The sequence below is a fragment of the Gasterosteus aculeatus genome, chromosome 9 (genome assembly GCF_964276395.1).
Source record: "Gasterosteus aculeatus chromosome 9, fGasAcu3.hap1.1, whole genome shotgun sequence".
NCBI classification, from domain to species: Eukaryota; Metazoa; Chordata; class Actinopteri; order Perciformes; family Gasterosteidae; genus Gasterosteus; species Gasterosteus aculeatus.
This window is the reverse complement of record NC_135696.1, coordinates 15,991,894-16,007,362: the sequence shown is the minus strand read 5'-3', so window position 1 is coordinate 16,007,362 and position 15,469 is coordinate 15,991,894. Positions and strand designations below refer to the sequence as shown.

The following is a 15,469-nucleotide window of genomic DNA, read 5'->3' as shown; positions in this document are numbered from 1 at the left end:
CGACAAACACAAATAGGACAAAGGGTTTGAGAAGCAGGCCGCGACTGGAGGGTATGGGTGTCGTCTAACACGGATGGGATGGGAGGAAGACGAAATCACTCACGAGAGTAGGTGACATGGTGACTGACATTTTATTTCACAGTAACAGGAAAGACATACCAACAAAGACAAACAAAAAGAAGAATGTAGTATAAAATGAGAGGTTTTATGACACATAATTGCTTCATCAGTATCCCCCCTGCCCCTCCATTTATATTACTGAGTATGATACAGTGGCACAATCATCAAATTAAGGGGTGGTAGCTTGAGAACACATTCCCAGTAACAGGATAAGGTGAAAAGGGGCTTCTTTTCTGGCAATAGTCAAATAATTGTGTAACAGCTAGCTTGGAAATCAATCACTACAGGGGGTGAGCCCTGAGTGATGAGCAACAAAGTGCTTTTAATAATGAGGATTTACAGTTTTGGCATGTGTGTGTGTCTGTGTGCATGTGCGTACCTTCTGATAGGAGGTGGTGTCAGCAGTGTGAGCCTCTTCTTGGTTCCTCAGGACTTTCTGAGTGTCTAGGTTGAGTCCTTCCAGTTGCTTGATCAGATGGCTCTGCTCCGCCGCATGCTCTGTGCTCTGTCTGTACAGGGTCTGCACCTCTGCAAACTCACAACTACAAACAGGCAACACGTTAGACAAAGTCCCACTGAACAACCACCGTGACCGTTAAAGCAAAAACTATTGTTTATCAATACACAATAAAGTAGTTGTTCATTTCTCCATTATTAACCTGAAACGATGCCTAGATCTGGGATTTAATCCAAAAGGCAGAAATATAGTGGTCATATCTAAAAGGGTGTGAGGATGTCAGATAACTAACAAATTAAAAATATATTAACTAGGATGATTATTCTGGATTTTTACTTTAGATGGTATAAATAAATAAAATGTGTAAAAATGTGTTAAAAGTCCCAAAATTGATATAGCTGCAATTTACTTATAACATTCAAAAAACAATAAAGCGGTTAATTGTCAACGGACAAAGACATACTTATTCACTCTTTAAATCTCTCTCAACATAGCTGTACGAGCGTTGACGTATAGTTAGAAAATGTGTTTTATGTCCCGTGGAATTACGGAGTGCGCTCTACTAACAAATGAAGATATCGTTATTCCCCTGGCTGAAACCAAAAGAACGGTGCCTGGTCGTGATGTGACTGACATGTAAAAGTGCTTCTAGCATTTAAACAGAAAAGTAGTTAAAAAAAGGGCTGAGATTACAACTAAGACTCTGACGGTTCTCACAGTTTTTATCATATCGACTAAAGCTTAGCCAAAGCCCGCGATGTTTCCCGTTTCTACTTCTTTTAAAGCACATCCGCTATGCAGGGCTTATCAAGTGGCTTTAGGTGAGCCAGAGTGGAAAAAACCGGTGTCACCCCACAAGCCTCCCACTGTAGTGAGCGATATAGAACCTGCTCTATGCAGAAACCCATGGGAAGTGATGTATATGCTACGCACACACGCATACTTCCTTCAACTAATGAAATGTTGTCTGTTACAAGAAAACAGACAACGCTCAAGGTGGAAGGGCTCACCGAAGTTGACTGAGTTGCCCCTCTTTTGCGGCTGCCTCCCTCTCTTTGGAAGAAAGCCTCGCCGTTAGACTGCTGCCGTGGCTCTGCAAGCTGGACAACTCCAGCCACGCGTTGTGTAGCTCCGCCTCCAACTCCTGGTGTAGAAGGGTGACAGCAGTTTATGTATACTGCAGGAACACACAGCCTTACGTGTTTGAGGACTAAGCCGTGTAAACGCAGCACGGTCTGGTGGAGTTCCTGCCTACTTTGACCTGGAGTCAGAAAGGTTTTGTTTCACAATGTGCAGAAAAGATGTTAGTGGCAGCTTTTTCTTAATTAGAAAAAAAACATTTGAGCAGAACAGGGTGCACAGCATCAAAGACACAAAGGTCTCCAAACCTTGATGGATTATATGTAATTAAAAAGTGTTTCACAGGGCCACAATTAACCGTGTGCAAAATTAATTAGTCTTAGGCAATTAAAAGAAAGGATGCCATCATACTTGTGTGCAACTATACATAGGAGGAAGAAAAGAAAAAAAACAGTTGACGATAGTTACCCTGCAGGAGAACTCGCAATGCACATACACTGGATAAATTGTAAATGCCTTAACAAATGTAAGACAAACGGGCATGATGTATCCACCGCACGTCTGTTCTCCATCTCTATCTCTCAGATCAATGTATGATACAAAAAAATGAGGAGCAGGTAGAGTGTATTGGGCTGTGATGGATGTGCATAGACTAGTTGCTGGGCTCCACCTTGTCCAAGTGTAATTACTCTGCAGGCCTGCCTTATTTAACACTTCCTGTCTGACTCGATTTGACTAGCATAGCAATACATCTCATAACAGTTAGCTTATAAGGAAGGGGAAGTATTTGAGGCTCTTCTGGTGCTCTGATGTCCTCAGACTCCAGTATTGGCGGGCAGCTGATTTCTGTAAGGGATTGGCAGAAGGCAGCTGATATGAAACCTGTGCGGGACTTTGATGGGGATTTGAGCCTTTTTTGCATCCCCCTCGCCGACCAAACATATAAAGATGTGTGAGCATAAATAGTAAATGACTTCGGAAAACTCTTTCTCTGTCTGGAATGTAACGCATAGTATAGTTCTCAATAACATAATTACGTACTTAATCTTAATTAATCATTATTGAGTGCATGGAGGTAAATTACCACTCCCTCCCAATCCACCAACCCAGTGGTTCATGTTAGATGGATCCAATGGCTGGAGAAACAACCTGCTTGCATTAGGAGCGCATGAACGACTCACAGCGACTACAAACTAAAGTTCCCACATAAAAAATGACTTCAGTTGTGGTCAGCTCAATTCATGTTTTACAAGTATCCTACATGTTGAATAATATTCTACTTCCTTTGAATATAATCCAGGAATATTTAAACTGCGTGCTTTGCAACAGAGAGGTATTTCCATGTTCACATGCTGAGGAGGACAGGCTATGAGGGATCAGAGAGTTCACCATGTGCAGAAGCAACAGAAAGCTAGAGGACGGCGGCCTTCCTGTACACCTATGTGTGTTTGAAAGGACTTGTCCCCACGTTCATACCTTGACTCTGTCCTGGGCAGCATCCCTTCGGTCTCGTTGGCTGTTGGCCTGCCTCTCTTTCTCCTCCAGGTCAGCTCGCAGGGTTGCACAGCAGGAGGTTAATCCCCTTTTCTCCTCCTCTAGAGCCTGCACCACCTGCCGCTCCTCCTCCTCTTTCCTCCTGCACTCAGTCTTCATTTCCTGGATAAGAGAGGTGTGTGTGTGTGTAAGGAGGACAAGGGGGATTTGCGGGAGGGGGTCACAAAGGGCCAAATAAACAACGGGGATGGAAAGAGAGAAACAGAAAAGGCAACAATTCAAACTGAGAAAATGAAAAGAGAATGATGGAGAAGGGGCGACCCATGGCGTTCAGGCTGAAATGAATATGTAAACAGTGGACCGGCGTTGCTGCGGGAGCCCCCTGCATGAGCCGCTGATTGGCCAAGGTCACCTGTGCTGTATGACTGTGCCCACACGGCCAGATGCTAGCTGGCGCGGGCCGAGCCGTGCCGCCTGAGCCGGTCTCATGCAGGTACGGGGGCCAGTGTGTCGGCTTTAATGACAGGCTCCTAATGAGAATAGTGCTTGCTGCAAGACCCATTAGACTCAACCTAGGTCTCCTTTGATGCTGTCCCCCACAATTTCTCGCCATGAGACCTCACCAAGACTGTGTAAGGACCATTCCTTTATCAATTAATCATAGCCAGGTCCCAACTAAGCATAATTAGGGAGAAGCCACACCATCACATGAACACTTTTCACTTTCCCCCGCTGAACCAGTCATTAAGTATTTATCTGCAAGTTAACAGGCGGCTTTCCTTTTCTTCCCCCCTCGTTCACTCATACATACGCACACGCATGCACACGCACTCTCCAGCTGTTAAGTATTCTCTGTTGTCGGTAGCAAGAAAGAGCTAAAAGCAGGAACGGGTGACATAGAGCTACGGTGAAAAGACACAAAGAACCAGAGATTGTGTTCAGGAGGGCTGAGCAATTCTCCTTCTCGACTAAAAGATTCAAACGCCTGTGGCTACTACCGCGGGGGACTTGTCGTGTTCCGTGCCACACAGAACAGAGACTTTTTTGACTCGGAGGGCCCAGAGCGCCACAGAAAATGTGCTCCGCCAACCTTAAGTTCCTGACTGTTATTGACTAGTTGTTCACGCAGAGCTGTCAGCTCCTTCTTCATTAAGGCACTCTCTTCATCCACTGGCGGCGTCCTCAGTCCCAAGTTGTTAATCTCCTGCTGCTGACCTGTCACTTTCTGTGGCAGAGAGAAAAAAAACACAGGCAGCCACACAGGAAAAAAAAGTTGAGGAGGAAACAAGTGCACAGTTTTATAATGGATTTAGGTTTTGGAATACTCTTGTGGAATATGTGATCTGGATGTTGTGATGACCAGTTCTGAATAACATAAAACACAATATGTTTGAGTGTTTACCAGGCATTACAACCTAATAATCCCAAATAAAATCTGTAAATATTAAACATTTTTGCTTTAAAAAATTACGCTAAAATATTGATAGATTTTGAAAATTACTAATTCATAATTTGCATATTGGTTCATCGAATTGGTAGAGTCAGAAAATATAACGCTGGTTCATCAAACCAGGCCGAGCGAGCAGAAATTGTTCAATGATGTTCTCCCGCTTTTGATGGTGGTACGTGTTCAGGTCGTGTTTTTTCGGCAGCCTTTGGGGCGTTAGCGAGAGGAGGCTGGCCTCTTAACGCTGCATCAGCTGGGGTTTGGTTTTGGCTGGTAATCCACAGCCTTCTGTGGGTACACCCTCCTCTCAAATAACACTGTGCTTTGGGATGCAATTAATTGCCACGTTGAGGAAAATCGCTGCGATGTATCCAGATAGTGGATTTAGCGTTCTTCGCTACTCTTAGCTCGCCGTGGTAGGAACAGAAGGGGCTTTAATAGAGATTTATACTGGAGAGCAGAAAATAAATTCAAACGTTGATAATGAGGTAGGCAAGAACAATTTGAACCCCAGTAGTGCGCAATTGATGGAGGAGGAAAAAAGGGGGATTCCGCCAAGTTAAGAGGTCTAGGAAAGAAAGATTAGCATTTGAAAATCCCCAGTGCGGTTCAAAAATGAAAGCTAATTATGTTACAAAAATGGAAAGGAGTAGCAAGGGAAAGTGTATAGAACAAGAGGTGGATGATAAAAAGAAGGCTGGAGAAGAAAAAAAGTTGGCGAATGGAGATATCAAGAGGAGCGTAGGATCCTGTGTGGACTCACTGGACCATCACACCCAAAAAAAAGTGAGGAAAAACCAATTAATCAGTTTCTGGGTGTGTGAAGCTCGAGACTGTGGATGAGATGATGACTGTCAGAGGGCCGAATGACACAGCACAGAGTTCAGTGCTCTTAATGAGAATCTCAAACAGACGGCACGTTTCATTACCAACTCTTTGATAGAACTAGACACGAGAAACCGAAAGCATGCAAGAGTGTAACAGTAGAAAAGGTCTACAACACATCCTTAGCTTTTTTGTAAAGCCCGTTTAGAATTCATCAGATGAGCAGAGTTGATTGTAGATTCACAAGTTTGATTTAAAGAAGAGAGTTTCTTGATACAGCAGCCAGTTGTCTTGGGTTTTGTAGCATTGTGGAAGCCATCCTTTATGGTGGCTAAACGATTCAAGTTTTGAGGGATGGTTTTGCCAGTTCATTATTTTCTATGCATTTCTATACATTGTTCAGCTATTAAAACGTGTTGGTGTTTTATTAAACACACATCTTGTAATCCTATGAGTTGATACTATAGCTACTGTATCAAAAAGATTAAGTTGGCTGATGAGGGTCATTTGAAAAAAAGAAAACACTGGCAAGATGTTGACTCCGTCACGAATGAAGCAGATTCTGGAGGAGGAACGCAAATGAAGGTGGCTGACAGATGCTTCAACATAAGCATGATCATTTGGAGTAGATTACACATATAGTGATGTCATTATTGTCAGCCATCATACCAGCAGGTAAGTGAGAGAAAGAATTTAAAAGATGCCAGTTCACAGATTGGGAGCATTTTGATTATGTCACAATGACGCTCAACAGTTCGACAGACTGTGAACAGTGCAAACATTTCAAGCAGTGAAAACAGTAAAACCAACGGTGAGAACACTGCTAATAGTTTAAACAGTTGCGGGAACTGACGCTGCCAGTCTGCTGTGTGTAAGCTCCCTCCATTAAAGTGTCTGAGATCCAACAGTTATTTAATGAGAAATACAGCAAGTGAGTCCTTCCGATAAATAGTGGTGTACCTGCTCCAGCTCCTGTATCTTGTAGTCTTTGGACTGGAGGATCTCCAACACTTTTCTGTCCTTGAGCTCAGCTTTGTGCTTCTCACTGGAAGAGAGTAAAAGAACAAATAATAGTTATCTACCAGAATTGGAAAGTATTTGACACCTTCATAAGGCTGAGACATATGATTCAATGAAATCCTTGGAATGGAATGGTATTGTGACTAATCCACATGTCGAGACATTGTACAAAAGGTATTTATAAAAAAAAGAAAAGTTATTTTCATTGGTCATGTAGTCAATTCACATAAAAATAGGCTTTACCACGTGGTTATTGGTCTATTGAATCCAGAAAACATGCTACAGGTTGATATGGTTATCGAGGAAATGAAATGACCCTATGTCTCGATGAAATATCTGGATCTTATCTTGAAGATTTTGGCAAGCTGCATGCCTTATCCCCTTGAAAATGTTTTACTGTAATTGTTTTAGAACTTCAAAGATAGATAGAGAGAGAAAGACAAGCAGACATTTGTATATAATATATAGTTTGATTGCACTGATGTGATACAGTCGGCCTTATTAGTATTATATAACATTGTTTCTCTAATACTTTCCCACTTAGAGTAAACATGTTATTCTTGTTTGTGCACCTAGCAAATAAAGAACAACCCTTTACAAATAAGCTATGTTTTCTTCATCTTTTCATGTAATGTTTATGAAAATAATTCATTAAGAAAGTTACTATTCACTTTAATTAGACAACATCTGTTATAAAAATGTGAGCTACTGTACGATTGTGTTGCTGCACCAGACAACTGACTTTTCTCTTCGGCCTACTAAGCCTCTTTCATAATAATGAACTTTTAGGGAGACAAAAAAGGCATCGATCGGGGACCTGTTTGTTTCAACCGCCAAAGGCCACCGGGGGCCACCCATTCCCCCCACTCATCCCTTGCTCCTTCGACACCTCCCATCCGTGAGGCCTTTTCTCTCGTTTCTTTGCCTCGTCTGATCAGCCGTCTCCCGTGGCAGACACCAAAATAAGTATCCGATGTCCCTTTAGGGGCTGGCACGCAGGCTGGCCCAACTCCCTCGCCTTGTATATTGGGCTGCGCTTACCATGTCCTGAGCAACCAACCAATCACTCGACAAGATCCACACAGAGGGGGGAGGCTGGATGGCGGTTCCCAGTAGGCCCCTGCGCTTGACTGGAGTCGACACAATTACCATGTCAATATCCTCCTGCGCATCAGGTTATACAATACACATGCGCTCTCTGAGTGCATGTTCCCCCACGAGTCTCAGCGGACCAACATGCTTTGATGGGTTTCCTAGGGGGCTATGAAGGAACTGAAGAGGGTATGAAGAAGGAATGAGACGCATAGGTACTAAGGAACTCTTGGCACGCCGCTACACTGTTTTTACCCCAATTAAGGGTCTCCTAACATCTGACAGACCTCAAAATATATGTGATATACAACCGTGAATGTGAAAATATGATTCTAAACTATCCTCAAAGAGAGAGTAAAGCTTTTAATGCACTTATGCAAGTGGAATATAACAACTGCTGTTGCTGTTTCTGCAGTAGCTTTGCCAAAGGCAATATATCTGTTGGATGCGCCAAATCCGATACTGGGTACCGAATCTGAACTTCTCCATCTGGACCGCACCCAATAAGCAACGTGACATTAGCCAACAGTCGTGGGGGTTGAAGTGCTGACAACACTGCCCAGTGGCATCAACAACCCGCACCTGCACCGATGGGGTTAATTCCATCATGCACTGACTGCCGCGGCGTCGGCACGCAACAAGCCCCCGCTCAGTTTTCTGGACGCCAGGATGATTGTACATCGTCCTGGACACACGCGGTCACTTCAATCTCCCCCGCAGGAATTAGCGAGGCCACCAGTTCGCCGTAGCGTGAGCGAGTGTCCATACAGAGACCGTAAAGACGGCAGCAGAGAGATGACAGCAGTGCAGTGTGGGTTCATTTTTTTTGTCGGTAAAGTAATGTGACAAATCCCCGAGACCGAAGCCAAATTTCCTGGTTGCTTTTGCTACCTGCTGATTCGAGGGAAGGAGGTTAAGCCCTGGCTTAGGCACACCCTCGGGGGTCTGACCTTTAAGGGTGACCTGTAAGGAGAAGACTTTTATTAGTGGTACCGCTGCAATCCTCATTTAAAGTAAAATGGTTTTTTTCCTAAACTGGAGGGAAATGTTAAATTTATCAGAGTGTGCGTCAAGTGTAAGAAAAGGCCTGAGCCTCTCTGCTCTTCTCTGACAGTTCCCATGCCACTGTGTTTGTAGCAGCTTAGAGACCCTGCAAAAGAGGTCATATTCAATCTCACAATTTATCCGATAAAGACAAGCATTTGGCGGGATTGTTTCAACTGTCCAGGATGGGCGCGGGGGAGGAGCGTTTTCATTAAAGGGTTTCCATGGTTGAACTGCTAGACTGGGGATAAGAAGGCTTAAATCAGCATCCGCAGCAGATTCCGTCGTAACCCCAGTGGAATGGCCAAGGTGCCTTAAACACCCCTTGAACGACTTTCACACATATTTCTCTTCACTTGTGAGATAAAGCAATTTTCAGATTCTGAGCCTCTCAGGTAGCAATTTGAAAGATGAATCTACTCACCGCTCAACCACCAAACTGACAGCCTGGGTCAAGTCTGGATTTGCCACTTGCAGGCGTTTCCATAGGGACCACACAAACTCCTTGTCTGCCTGTGAAAATAAGAGAATTAGCGAGTCAACGCATGTTTGTCTTAATTGAGATGGATAGCTTTTGATAAATTTGTCTCAAAATGCAAAGAGCCTCGCCTACAAGGAAATCCACATGCTTTACCCAATGAAAATCAAAATAAGAAAAATATGATGCTCAATGTCATCATACGACAGAAGCCAATCAATAATTTAAATATCTTGTTCAAAATAGTTTCGATATGGCTCGCACTCTCTAATCATGAGCCTCGCTTAACAGGAATTTTCATATCTGAGATGTGACCTTCGACTCAAGGGGAGCCAGCATTGACACTTGTCATTATGCACTATTTATGACTGGGGAGTGCTGGGCTCCAAATCAAAACACAGCAGTCAAGCTTGCATTTTCTTTTTTAATCAGTGGCGCTGCGGATGTGTTTTTCCACTACAGCTCCAAAGTAACTAGCCCCAATGAAACAGAAAACTGATGACAGGGAGAGTCATCTTCAAGTAGAAAAACCCAGCCAGCCTCTGACACATTTCCAATTCAAATTGTCTCGCTGTTTTTTCAAATATTTCTAAACTACATTACATTTAATGAGGGACATCTAAAAACTACATTTTCTGACATTAAAAGACAGAATTATACCAAATCGACTTAATATAAAATTATCTGATAAATTATGTTCACATCATCATAAGATAAAAGTCATCCCTCCCACTGGAATCTACTGGTCTCCAATTAGTATATGAATTTTAACCCCCTTTTCAAAAGTGTCTAATCAATTATTTACTAAAATGGCAGAAGCAGACCTTGATAAGACCATGAGCGGAACACATAAGTGGAAGGACCGTAGATCTGTCTCTCTGTGCATCTGTGTGGAAGTGAATGTGTGTGTGTGGTGAAGGAGGATAGAGATCTCATCAAATCAGGCCCAGCGATACAGTTAACGATGAAATTAAGCAGTGTGGATGACTTGACATAGGTGGTCTCCCTCTGCCTGGCCTTTGGCTGCCATTAGTCGTTTCACAGACGAGTCTTCAGTGAGGACCCTCATCAAAATCTCTCTGTTGCCATATGTGTACTTAAAGATGCATTGAATGTGTGTTTGAGGGTGTCTGAATTATTCATGTTTAATCTAGACACTGAAACACCATGGGCTAAGCACGTAAGAAAGTATCTGGAATTCAGCCACATATTAATAAAATTAGCATGGTCTAGTAGGAACATTTGCTGGCCGACAGATGAGACGCTTTGTAGTTAATGGCCGTCCTGAAGTACATCTTGCAAGAGACTTAAGACATCAGTAGTATTCAAATGACACTATTTAAATCGTACACTGCACAACTTAAGGTTCCCATTAGATAGACAGAATCGCTGATGTTCTACTCAGGACAGGACCACCAAGGATGGCTGCGAGGTTCAACGAAGGGCAGCATGAACTTTCTGAAGTCTTACTAGTGAATTAGGTTGTACCATAATGTAGCGAGCTATAAGTGAATAGAAGATTGTAACAGTGTTACAGTGGTACTTAGGTGAGCAGAAAACTCAATGTACTGTAGAAAACATTTAACAAGAATGAAAATAAACATATGTTCTCCGACAAAGGGAAAAGAGAGCTCAGATATTTATGTTGCGTAAGTTTTGTAATTGGCTTTTCGGCATATTAGCCGTCAATTAGTGTTTCTCAGTACAGTAAATTGGAAGCAAATTATTTCCGTTTTTGGTTAATTGACTTACACATATGGTAAATGGACAGTACTTATACAGGGCTTTTCTAGTCTTCCGACCACTCAAAGCGCTTTAACATTATATGACATCATTCACCCATTCATACACTGATGACAGGAGCTACCACACACACACACACACACACTGTAGTCACAGCAACAGGAGCAATGTTGGGGTCTTGCCCAAAGACACATAAACATGCGGGTTAGCCGGGCCTGAGATCGAACCGCCAACCCTCTAATTGGAGGACAACCGTGCTCCCCCATTACCCACAGCATAGTGGTGCAGACCTATGCACAAAACTTCAAAAATCAAACTTTACATTAAAATAACATGAGGTAACAGCGACATGTGTGATTGTTGCCCAACAGCACCATAACGGTCCAAACCCCTGTGCCCGGTGGTATCTAAAGTCAAATAGAAACTCAAATGTATCTCATCAACTGCTGAATCCCAGCACTGTGTGTCCCTGTAAAGTGAGGTTCTGTGAATATGCAAAGTGAAAGATGCTGGGTTAAGTTCACTCATGTTATTAGGCACCACCTGGTGGTGAGTATGCAAGCAAAACCCACCACAACCCCCGATTTGTAAAATGAAGATGACAGGTTCTCAAATCGGTTCATTCGTCTGTGTTTCTGTGTCTTCTATTCATTTAGACAGATAGAAACATTTGGAATATTTGCTAGACAGTTTTTATTGTATTTGCTGAATGTTTAATAAAGTGTGGTCAGGTACTTGTTGCAGCGATCCCTGCGGTGACAACAATTTGTGCAATTCGGTAACCTTAACTAATGTTCAAACAGTATTTGCTAATCATCAACCTGACAACTATAAGCACCAGTCCCTGCTTTACTGGTGCAGTTGAAACTGATCTTAGATCATACGCCTTTCTTTAAATACAACCAGAATAATTATTTCAAGAGGGTGGTCATTGTCTGATGGAAATCATCTTGCACACAACATCTACTACCAAGCTAAAGGTTCTGCCTACTGTAAGTGCACATTTAGGGAGACAAAATAAACCACCTTAGCCCATGACAGAATATGATCTTGGACTCTTTTCTTTTTTACACTGAACATATTGCTGATTAAATGTCCCCGTTGTCACATAATGTCACTAAAGAAATGCTAATGTTAGTATGTAACTAAGTTAGAAGGAAGCCAGTGTGAATCAACCACATATTAATACATACCTGGCATTGCATTAACTCGTCTGATAAACTCTCCACCTGCTCCTCCAAAACCAGGTTGCGAGTGTCGTCTTTGGCGGACATTGTTGTGCTGAAAGAAGCAAAACAACAATATGAGTTCGGTTTGGACATTTTCAAAACGCGTGGCAATGAAGAAGATGACACAGTTAACACGTTATCAACATGGTGGGTTTGTATTTAATCAGCCGTGGCACGGTTGACGAATACAACGTAGTTAATAGTTAATGTGACGTTAGAGAACGTTAGTTAGTTCTTAACTTGACGTAACGTGTCTCGCCATTGGCAGGATGACACAGTCGAACTCCAGAGAGGCTTTTTAGGACATTTTAACTGCGCACTTTGCATCTTACCTGTCACGATAACTTCCCAGCCAGCCAGATATCAACACTTTAGCCGACGCTTTACGCTCACAGCACTTCACTAAAACGTGAAAGTGCTACTGGCTGGCAGCTAGCTTAGCTGACGTTAGCCACTTAGCTAACGTTAACGTTAGTTAACACACACTATGCTCTCCGTCTCTCGTCTGCAGTTGACAGCCGTACGTGTTACGTTGGAACAACGTCACTGCAGTTAGAGTTTAAGCATGCATTAAAATGACCATTTCTAGGCTTCATATAACAAACCAGACCAAACCTTCTCACTGAATCACACTGTTGTCAATAGCTACCGAAACGCCTTTCCTGTTTCAAACAAGCCCGCTGTTTCTCCTTTCTGTGCCTGTGTGTCGTCACCATGATCGCGTCATTTTACGGCAGCTACTACTGATGTACGGCAGAGCGATCCGACCGCAGTCGTTTTCAAAGACGGGCGATTATTACAGAGTACTTATGGTTGTTTCAGTGGATCCTCATCCCACACAAAGAAGGACACTTTAGTTTGAACTCTCCCACTCCCCACGACAATATTATGTACAAAATAAGCCTACTAAGTACAGACCGTTTTGATTAAAAAAAACATTGACCACACACCTAATTTAACAGTTGATAGAATATTTAATTTACACATGATCACAGATAACTCTGTAGTTGGCTAATGACTGTGTGATTTAAGACTCAGCAGCCTCTTATTATTCTAAACAATAATCACCGAAAATATTTCCTTACTTTCTTCCTCGCAGCAGGACACATAAACAAATGATATAAACTGTGTGCATGCATGGTTTGATGCAATAAAACAGCACTCTGCTTTTCCAAGAACAGCATCCGTCCTGGCTATTAATTTCATACACAGTATTACAATAATATATTATATGTATGACAGCGATCATATTGTTTCAATTTTCTCAGCCTCATATCATTGTCTCACTGGTTCATTTCAATTACCTGAAATGTAGGCCACTAATATATTAATTTATCATCTTTTTGTAGACTATTTTATTCTATTGTTTCTTGAACTACTTTGTTTTATGCTTTCTGAAGCAATGGGCACGAACAGAATCCACTGCACATTGTGTCTGGCATGGTTGTGTAAGTAACAAAAAAGTGATTGGATTTAATTTTATAGGATTCATATCCTGGCGGTGGCTTCTTTAACCAGCACCGCGCCTCCCACTGGGCTCCAATCAGAGGCCCATTTCAGCTGACACACCGACTTTGAGCTTCAAATCAAGACCAAGATACCATGGGTCAAATCTCTAAATTATATATACCAACTCATATCAGAAAGAATTCTTAATCATCTGTGGATGAAGAATATGCTTTGGTGTGTGCAATGATTCATTTGTTTTTTATCTTCTCACTATAAGGGTTATCCAATATTTCCATTGAAGGACAGGGGCTGTTAACAAATTATTTAGAGTCTTAAATCCACACAATTGAAATGTTTTGGCGCGTGACTAAATTGTCAAATTAACAATTTATCAAACTAATTAGGGTGATTCTACAGTTTCTTCACAGGCCATTTTGAAATCTCAGCTGCAGAAGCACATGACGCACATTAATACATTTCATTTTTAACATGTTGTTTGTCATTAAATTTGGTTTGAATTAAAGAATTTCACTTATATCTACATAAAATGTGTTGTCCATTTGATAAAAACGCGTGAATCACTTAATAGATCAAATTTAACGTCTTTAAGATGTTAAAGAAAGAAATCTAAAAATATCAAAGGTCGAATAGCAAAATGTCCCAGAATCCGCCAGTGAATTGTCACTGTGTGCCAAAATGTTTGTAACCGTGATATAACACGGCAACATATCATAGCGATAGGTTGTGTAGCTTCTGTGCTATTACAGACACACAAACAGACGCACACTCACGCATACAGAATGGGGATTCCCCTGTGTCCCCTGTGTCTGCGGTTCTGTTTTACAAGCCTATAAATCCATGCTTGTTTATCAAAGCCCAACAGCCACACAAAAGACAGCAAAGAAAAATGACAGTGCGACATGGTATTGATCTTTAAATGGCGGTTTATGTTTAAAGTGTTGTTTTTCTTGTAATCAGCACACTTTACTCACCCCTGTTGATATTTTCCCAATTTCTTTTGTTTTTAATGATCCGCTGTAAGGTCAAAGACATTACGTACGATACATTTTGAGCCTCTGAATCCTCGGTGGGAGAAAGGCAAAATGAACATGGACGTGCGTTTGACATCTGTTTTGCTGGTGATACTGGACAAGTCCATATTGTGTAGCTAATGTACTTATGTGTCCAGCCAAATTTGGAGCACAGGGTGAGAGAGGAAAATTAAGAAATATGAGGACTGGCACTCCACAAATGTTGGTTCATCTGCTCCTTGCTTCACACAGACACACACACACACACACACACACACACACACACACACACACACACACACACACACACACATGTGCAGAAAGAGCAAAGATGCAATTGACTTAGCATGATTAGGCTGTTCCTTGACCCACGAACACTGCCTCTCATTAAGATCCTCATTTGCGGAACAATTTTAGAAGCAGTAGACTGGTACATAATGCGCAACATCTGCCTGCCCCCTGTTTCTTGTTTGGACGCACAAACTGACACATCTATCTATCTATCTGTGAATACCCGCCTCTCTCTCTCTGTCTCTCTCAATGACCATGTTCAACAGAGTCTGGTCACTGCAGTTTCACCTTCATCTTCAGGTCAAAAGTCATTTGGAATTTCATTATAAGAAACCTTGAAAGGGATTGATTACGAACAATGAGAGGCAGATCATATGACAGAATACTGTCCATAGAAAGTAAAATTAACTCAATTCTCTCTGAGGAAGCTGGTAACTCGAAGGGATACTTTTTAAAACCACCACCTCTTTCATCATGAAATGTGTGTAATTTGGCCCAGACATTTCCAGTTGCTTGCATGTTCAATGTCGGGGGAGAATTTGTTGAGGTGCATATTCCACCACATTCAACAGACATGTTCTACCATGTTTAGACACTGACTGCTGCTGCAGAATGAATCTCCCTCTTTGAAGTGCCTGTAGTCTCTCCCGATAATGACAAATTAATCCA

At 42.1% G+C, this 15,469-nt stretch overlaps 1 protein-coding gene across 2 annotated transcripts in view; it reads right to left on the bottom strand.

The window, feature by feature from the left end:
* The window catches only part of cntln (centlein, centrosomal protein), a 71,250-nt gene extending 58,450 nt beyond the window's left edge, over positions 1–12,800 (bottom strand). The window contains exons 1-8 of one of the 2 annotated variants that reach the window (XM_040187167.2): positions 12,362–12,800; positions 11,994–12,081; positions 9,004–9,092; positions 6,384–6,468; positions 4,242–4,376; positions 3,134–3,313; positions 1,588–1,721; positions 500–662 (exon numbers count right to left, since the gene is read on the bottom strand). In XM_040187167.2, the coding sequence (XP_040043101.2) occupies positions 500–662; positions 1,588–1,721; positions 3,134–3,313; positions 4,242–4,376; positions 6,384–6,468; positions 9,004–9,092; positions 11,994–12,074 (867 nt within the window). In that variant the 5' untranslated portion in view covers positions 12,075–12,081; positions 12,362–12,800. The remainder of the gene's footprint in view (positions 1–499; positions 663–1,587; positions 1,722–3,133; positions 3,314–4,241; positions 4,377–6,383; positions 6,469–9,003; positions 9,093–11,993; positions 12,082–12,361) is intronic. The other variant, XM_040187168.2, reaches the window with a different exon arrangement.
* Between the last annotated feature and the right edge of the window lie 2,669 nt (positions 12,801–15,469).